Source organism: Myotis myotis, unplaced genomic scaffold, assembly GCF_014108235.1.
Source record: "Myotis myotis isolate mMyoMyo1 unplaced genomic scaffold, mMyoMyo1.p scaffold_m19_p_5, whole genome shotgun sequence".
Taxonomy (NCBI): domain Eukaryota; kingdom Metazoa; phylum Chordata; class Mammalia; order Chiroptera; family Vespertilionidae; genus Myotis; species Myotis myotis.
In genome coordinates this window covers 100134927-100142997 of record NW_023416357.1, presented here as the reverse complement: position 1 = coordinate 100142997, position 8071 = coordinate 100134927, and the positions used below count along the sequence as shown (strand labels likewise).

General features: G+C 47.0%; 1 protein-coding gene across 2 annotated transcripts in view; it reads right to left on the bottom strand.

Annotated features, from left to right (window-relative positions):
* Nucleotides 1–874: 874 nt before the first annotated feature.
* The window catches only part of SRL (sarcalumenin), a 43326-nt gene continuing 36129 nt past the window's right edge, over nucleotides 875–8071 (bottom strand). For both annotated transcript variants that reach the window (XM_036309595.1, XM_036309596.1), the window contains 3 exons: nucleotides 6806–6922; nucleotides 5645–5878; nucleotides 875–4133 (listed from right to left, as the gene is read on the bottom strand). In XM_036309595.1, the coding sequence (XP_036165488.1) occupies nucleotides 3322–4133; nucleotides 5645–5878; nucleotides 6806–6922 (1163 nt within the window). In that variant the 3' untranslated portion in view covers nucleotides 875–3321. The remainder of the gene's footprint in view (nucleotides 4134–5644; nucleotides 5879–6805; nucleotides 6923–8071) is intronic.

The following is an 8071-nucleotide window of genomic DNA, read 5'->3' as shown; positions in this document are numbered from 1 at the left end:
AAACCGGTTAGGGCCCAGGTTTCTTTAAAGACAAGAATAGGCAGGAGGCCCAGGCTATGCTATGGGGGCACCACTTCCTGTAGAAGCCAAGGGAGATGCCATCCTTACATTCAGGGCAGACCCTTCTGCTCCCTCCACCAGAACCTTCAGGCACCAAGTGGGCAGCTGTGTGCCTGAGGGCGTGGATCAAATGCCTCTGTGAGAGACTGGGTTAGTTTTCAATAACTCCTATTAATGGGACTGCCACAGAAGCAGGGAGAATGACAATTTCAGGGAAGTGTTTCTTCAAGTTTACCATTATACTACAGCAGGCCTTAGTTTCATAGCCAACTGAGGGAACAGGTCATCTTTGACACTGGGAGGCTAGAAGAAGGAAGCTTGAAAAGAAGACAGGGAGGGGTAAGGAGATGCAATTATAAATTTTCAACCTATTCCCAAGATTTAAAAATTGGTACATGGGAATGAGAGCAGACAGGAGGAATGAATAGGTGGAGCACATGGATTTTTCGGGACAGTGAAACTATTCTGTATGACACTATAATGGTGGGTACATATCATTAAACATTTGTCCAAACCCACAGAACGTACAACACCAAGAGTGAACCCTAATGTAAGCTATGAACTTTGGGTGACTATGACACGTCAGTGTAGGTTCATCAATTGTAACAAATGTATTACTCTGGGGGGGTGTTGATAGTGAAGGAAGCTATGCATGTTGCGGGGAGGAGTATATAGGAAATCTCTTGCCTTACTCTCAATTTTGCTGTGAACGTAAAACTCTAAAAAACAGTCTTAATGAAAATTAGTACACTCTACTAGATTTAACGGAAGATAAAGAGATTGAACTGGTTGGATACAATCAAAGTACAATGTGTTAAAGAGAGATTGGAACTTTATTGAGACTTTCTACCTGATGAAATCAGAATGGAAAGAACACTGGAAAGGTTCCACTTTGGAGAGAAACAGCTACTGTTCAGGCACAAATACTCACAAATACTCCTCTTGAGGGATCTCTGGATCCTAAATGCCCCCCAGCCTTCAACCCACCCCCCTATACCCCCACGATAAAAGTCAGAATTCTGCTTAAAATCCACCTCCATAGAGTGAGGCACAAAATAGCTCTTAAAGTCCAAGCTGACTGATAGACAAGCCTGCGGGCAGTTCGAGAAAAGGTAAGTCAAGGAGTGAGCATAGGATTAGGAATAAGAAAAGAAAAATGGATGGAGAAAAGAAAGGGGGGATCACACTGACAATGTCACCACCCTGAAGATATAAATATTGTATGAATGTATTAGCCTCATTCCACCTTCTTCCCCCAAAGCAATGGTGGTAATAGCTATGACAATGCCCATACAATTCTGCATATTTTATTTCCCCTACTGCACTGAGAAACACAGATATGCCGCGAGGAGCTCCAGTGCATTAGGGGCATTAAGGAGCAAGGTGGGAGGGCAGACTCTCGAGAGGGTAAATGACAGAGAGATGAGGCAAGGGTTGGTTCTTGGTGAGAAGAAAAGCAGCTCATCAGGCCCTGTCACCAGGCTCCTTGGACACCCCTAGGCGATCCTTTTTCTTCTCTGGTTGGCTCTGTCCTTAGAAACAATGTCCTGAAGGCTGTGGGGCCTCTGGCTTTCTTGAGGGAGGTTCCAGGTCCTCCACAAAGCCAAAGGAAGCAGCCTCTGTTGCAGCCGCACCAGAGTGCTACTAATTCTGAGAAACAGGAATTCCGAAGTTGCATGGTTTGATTGACAGTTCACTTCCACTGCCGATCCTCAGTGCCACTCTGCTCCCTCTGCCTTCATCTTCACTTTCCTTCTGCTCCAGGATGACTTCCTGGTGCTGGCAGGTCCTGACCCATGCCTCCTGGCAAAGCTCCCAAGAGAGGCTGGCTCACTCGGCAGGAGCCCCTCAGGCAGCCCTGGGCCCAGTCTCCAGGATTTGCACAGACTGTTCCCTTACCCGCCTTTTGTCAAATGGCTCCTTCCCTCCAGGGTCCTTCCCCCATCCTCAGCCCCTCACTGCCCTTCTGGGTGGCACACCAGCCAGGCAGAACTCTCGCAAGGTCTTTCGCTATGCCCTCTGGCATCTGTTATCTCCCTAATCTCTCTTGGACAACATAATACACACATATCCACACTTATTGGTGTCTGAAGGCCCAGGCTTTCCTGCGGTATGTCCAGTGGGAATCAGCATCAAGTTCAGGTGGAAAACTGAAGGTTGAGCCTTAGTTGCCACTGACATTGATGACTGGTGCTGGTTCTGACTCCTGTGAGTTTTGAGTGTTAGCACATCAGGGAATGAGAAGAAGGGAAAGGGAAAGCCATGGTGATGAAAATCAGGAAGGAACGACCCTTCTGCAGAGTGTCTCCACAGAGAAGTTGTGGAAACAGCCTCCTCTTAAATTTGGAAGAGGCGGGCTGCCCAGAGAAGTCCCCAACGAAAAGGAGCTGGGTCTCCATTGTCCCCTCTGAAACCCAAAGACTTTGGGGTCCAAGTTTTCCAAGACATGCAATAAACAAAGACACACTGCAAACCAATTAACCCTCTGAGCTGTACTTTCACTGAAGTCACTTCCAGTGAATTACCTGAATGCATAGAACACTGGCCCTTCTCTTGGGCCAATAAAGGGACTCACCTTCCCAGCTGGCTTAGAACACCACGTCAGAGAAATGGCATGGGGGAGACAGATGCTTCTCTTAGCCTGGGAACTCTTGTTCTCTCTTAGTGTTCGGGTACCCTAAACCATCCCTCCCGACCCTGGAGGAAACAGGGAAGAGAGCCTGGGGGTGGGCTCAAAACCCAGGTTAAGTCAGGCCCAAGAGAGTATCCCCTAGTGAAGTCAACCAAAGTTTAAAAGACAGCTGAGCACTGGCGGGGGACACAGAAGACCGTGTGGAAGGCAGCCACAAAGGACCAGGACAGTCCTACTGACTCAAGTCTTCTCTTTTCCCAGCTTACAGGAGGGAAAGGAACTTCAGCTGCTTTTAGCTTATTTAATGCTCATCAATTCAGTATACCCTAGAATTTAGCTGCTCTCTGTCCCTCCCAGATAGGACCCAGGAAAAAGCAGGTATGGCCTGACTTGCCTCAATCAGGCCTCCTAATTGAAGCAATGAGACAAGCAAACTATAATTCACAGTTTCCACTCTCCTCCCTCGACCCACACCTTCCCCCACCACTGGCCTCAATTAACTCCCCAATCTCCAATGTGTGATGATTCTTTGCCAGCGTGGCTCAAAGGGCTAATAAACCAGGACTTCTCAGACAGTTAGAACACAAGCTCATTCACCAACAGGAACCCGAGAATGGCCACGCAACAACCTAGTGTTTCTTATAGCGATTCTTTGGGGTTTCAGCACACCCTGTTTTGTCACAGTTGAGAGCACCTGGATTCTTCCCCAGCCCCAGGCTTCCCAGGAGGCCGGGGAGCTCGTGGGTGATGGCCCGCTCAATCTTCTCCAGAAAGCAGCCTCCCATGTAGGAGCACTGCTGGGACAGGAGCTTGAAACTCGAAATGGGGTTGATCCCGAAGAAGTCCTTATAGGCCTCTCGGTTGGGAAGGTCAAATTTGCTGACATTGGTCTTTGCCAGGATGGTCTTGAAGATATAGAATTTATCAGGATCTTCCACAATGTCCTTGAAGACCAGCTCTCCGTCACTGAAGAAGGTCATTTTGTCCTTGTACGTCTGCAGGTATCGGTCGACCAAAAGGGCGTGGATGCGAACCCGGATGGCATGCTGGCGGATGAAGGCAATCTTGTTCTCCAATCTGTTCTCGATCACCTGGTTCAGGTCTTCCAGGAGGGAGATCTCTTCCTTGAGAAACAGGTCCCGGTGAGTATCGGGCTTGTAGTCTTGCGGCCAAAAGGAGCTGACGTAGACCCTTGGGGGCTCAGTGACGTTGATGAGCGGGGCCAAGCTCCAGAAGAGAGCCCCGTAGACCCGCATGAGCATCTGAGTGGCCAGGTTGTCGGCCTTGTTCAGGATGATCCTTATCTGGGATTCACGCCCCTTCAGCTGGCGGAACAGCGTCTCCAGTTCCAGACCCACATCCAGCTTGGTTGGGTCAAAGACGACAAAGATGAGGTCAGCTCTGTCAATGAACCACTGGCACACATCGTTGAAGGGGTAACCTTTGGGAGAGGGAGTGAGAAGTCAGGCTGAGCAAGCATCAGCCCAAGCCCCTGGTGCCTCTTGCCAGAACCAAACCATTCCACAGGTTGAAGGAAATCCCGGCATTAAGGATTTTCTGGCCTTCTGAAGGCTTTTAAGAATTAATTGTGTATCTCTTGCCCTTTGTCAACCTTCAACCAAGACCAGCCTGACTCTTGCTTTAATCTAAGTGAAATCCAAGGTTCCAGGGAAGCAAAATGCTCTTTTTGAAATGGAGATTTTCCTACTATCTAAAAAGATCCGGGGCAGTGGCGAAGATGTTGAAGGAAAAAAAAAGTCAGGGAATTAGAAGGATGTGAAAGAGAGGATCTACCAGTACTAGACTTATTGAGGTGATCACTTCTTAACTTATATAAATGTCTACGTTCTACACCTGAAATTAGCATAATGTTGTATGTCAACTGTAATTGTAAAAAAATTTTAATTAATAAAAATTAAAAAGAGAGAGGATCCATCATTTAGTGGAAAGAAATGTGAATCTGGCATAAGACCCGGGCTAGAATTGGAGCTTTGTCACTGGACAGCTGAATATTAAATGCTTCCAAGTTTTAGCATTTTAGCTATAAAATGAGAAGAACTATGAAGCCTCGGTTGATCTCAAGAGTGCCATGTTGCTACAAATACAGGAAAGCACCTAACTAAAACTTCCGGTCACAAGGTAGGTGCTTAATATCTTTTCATTCCTTCAACTTCTTATTTTCAAAATGAGGAGGCTAGGAATACCTGTCTTGAAATAATTTTACAACAATCGGCCAATAACGCATAAAATTACCTAATATATACTAGGAGTAAAATAAAGGTCAATATTAATGATAATATTATTACTAGTCATAAAACAGGGTCTGGTTATAACCAAAACAGGAGTGAGAGCCATAAACTGAGATCTATCATCTGGTCATATATTCTACAAATGCCTGTTATGACTCATCTCTGCAGATAACCCTGAGTCATGACGATACTCAGTGGCCTATGTACAGCCTAGTGCCTGCTGGGCCCAAAGTGGCACTCCCCTGTCACTTGAAGGTAGGTAGGGCTTTTGATACAGGCTTATGTTGAAGCAGGCCTAGTAAAGCAGGAAGAATTAAAGGTCAGGTTCAACCCAGCCCCAGGTTAGCCAGAGGTCAAGTACACCTGGACTGCGACCCAATTAATCCAGGCCCTTGATCAGTCAGGACAGCCCGGGCCTCCTAAATGACAGCTCAGCCGCAGCATGGACCTTGAGGAGCTACTTACAGAGAAGATCAGCTTCCTCTTGGGAAAATAATGATCACCTCCAAACCAGATCAGTCCTTGGGGAGGTAAAGGACAAGGTACTCCACACCTAAGTGGCACCACAGTAAAACAAGTAGGGGCTGGAGGCAGAGAACATATCCCCTGGTGTTGGGCAATGCTAGCCACATTTCCTCCCCTCTGCCTGCCTGCCACCCACTATCCAAGGCTCACCCTGTGTCAGAAATGAGTGCTGAATTACCTCTTTCTTGCTGTTTGCGGTTCTCAATGATGCCTGGTGTATCCACAAAAGTGACCCGCTCTAGAAGTTTGTGGGGAACCTCGATGCCAATCAGCTTTTCCAGGAAATTCTGGCCAAACTTCTCGAGGGGTGAGAAGGACCGGGTACTGTCAGCTGCCATGACAATACCCTCGATGGTTTTTAGCTTGGGCCCATGCATGATGACTGTGAACTCAGAGGTGGTAGGCTCAGCACCTGCACACATAGGCACAAGGTTAGTAGGAACAATCATCTCCTGGGAAGAGACCTACTGAAAAGTAGGTGGGTAAGCAAGGTATTTCAGGGAGGGTTTGCCACAAGAATCAGCTACTTACTATGTTTGCTAAGCCAGTGACTTCCCTTTTGTTAACTGTGGATGGAGATATATATATATATATTTACCACTTTAACCATTTTACGTGTACAGTTCAGTAGCATTAAGTATGACCACCATCCATCTCTAGAACTTTTTCATTACCCCAAACTGAACTGTATCCATTAAACACTAACTCCCCATTCTTAACTTCCCCAGCCCCTGGCAACAACCACCATTCTACGTTCTGTCTCTATGAATTTGATGACTCTAGGCACCTCATTAAATGGAATCATATGACAATTTGGTTTATTTTGCCCTGGCTGGTGTGGCCCAGTTGATTGGAGCGTTGTCCCATGTACCAAAGGGTCATGGGTTCAATTCCTGGTCAGGGCACATACCCAGGTTGTGGGTACAATTCCCCATTGGAGCACGTATGGGAGGCAACTAATCAACATTTCTCTTTCACACAGATGTTTTTCTCTCTCTCTTCCTCTCCCTTCCTCTCTCTCTAATATCAATAAAAATATATTAATAAAAAAATGGTCCCCACGTTTCACCCATGTTGTAGTATGTATCAGAACTTTATTATTTGTTAAGGCTGAATAACATTTTGTTTATCCATTCATACATCGATGGATATTTGGGTTGTATCCACCTCTTGTGTATTGTGAATAATGCTGCTACCAACATGAGTGTAGCTGCTGGTTTCTTGTATGTGATTTTCATTATTACTGATGACACATAAAAACATACAAATGTTTTGTTTTGTTTTCATAGCGATTTTACATATGACTTTGAAATACAAGAATCATACAAGAAAATCCCACCTGTATAAAGCTGGTAGCGAGTGTCCTCCAACCCGAGGAGGTAGTTTATCATGGTGGATTTGCCAACACTCCACGGTCCCAAGAACAGCACCATTGGTTTGGAAGTGATTTCCCCATCTGTGGGCAGCAGGAGTTAGAGGTGGAAGTGAGCTAACAAGTTTCTCACTACAGGAGCGACACAGTTCTTCACACTGCATCCCGGACAGTCCATCTAATTGAGATGTGGAATTCTACGTTGGACCAGTCAGCATGTAGCAATCAGTAGTACATCTCTTGCTACGTAAGTGCAATCACCCAGTTAAAAGATACCAGAAGATACCATTTGGGCCTTGCCCAGATGCTTGGCGCACTAGCACCGGAAGGAGGCACCAAGTGAAGTCAACAGACACGGACGCAGAGCTTACTCTGCATGAGGCCTCCCGGTTTCGGTCTGGGAGAGAAGGGTTCATAAAAGGAGAGCAGAGAGCTGCCACAGAGCAGGGAGCTGTGAAAACTCTGCTCTCTGGATTGGTAACAGAAGAAAGGGTATGAGAGGAGAAACCAAGACGGCGGCATAGGTAAACACCTGAAATTGCTGCCTCGCACAACCACTTCAAAAATACAACTAAAAGACAAAACGGACATCATCCAGAACCACAGGAAGGCTGGCTGAGTGGAAATTCTACAACTAGAAGGAAAGAGAAAAGCACACTGAGACTCAGAGGAGGTGCGGAAGTAAAGTGCAGAGGTACGGAGGCATACTCGGAAAGGGCTGGCAACTGAGGACACAGTTGTCTTTTTCAATCGGGAGGGAGTCACAAGCTCCCGACAGCTCTGAACTCCAGTTCCGGGCGAGCCTCTGGGGAACCAGACTCATACAGGGAGAAACTGGACTGTCTGGCATCGGGCGGAACTCGATGGTGGCTTTCTCTCAGAGGTGCTTGCAGCGATTACCACGGGACACTGAGACCTGGGGCCTCTTAGGGCAGGGCTGAGGATCAGCCATAGCTGTTTGCTCCGTCCTGTTGATTCCCTGAGACCCCACCCCACCAAAGCTGTGCACAGAGGCTTTTGCATATGAATGGTCTGGCCCTTTGCAATCCAAAATTACTTAAAAAACTGCTGCTGGGTCAGAGAGATCCAGAACATCCAAAAGAAGGTCCAAGGCCCCAAGCGGCTTGCATTGCTTCACAGCTGGGTCTCATCTGGGCACCTCCAAACCCCAAACAAAGAAGAGGAATCTGCAGATCTCTCTGTAGCTCCTGCTGGGTAGCCTCAGGCAGAGGC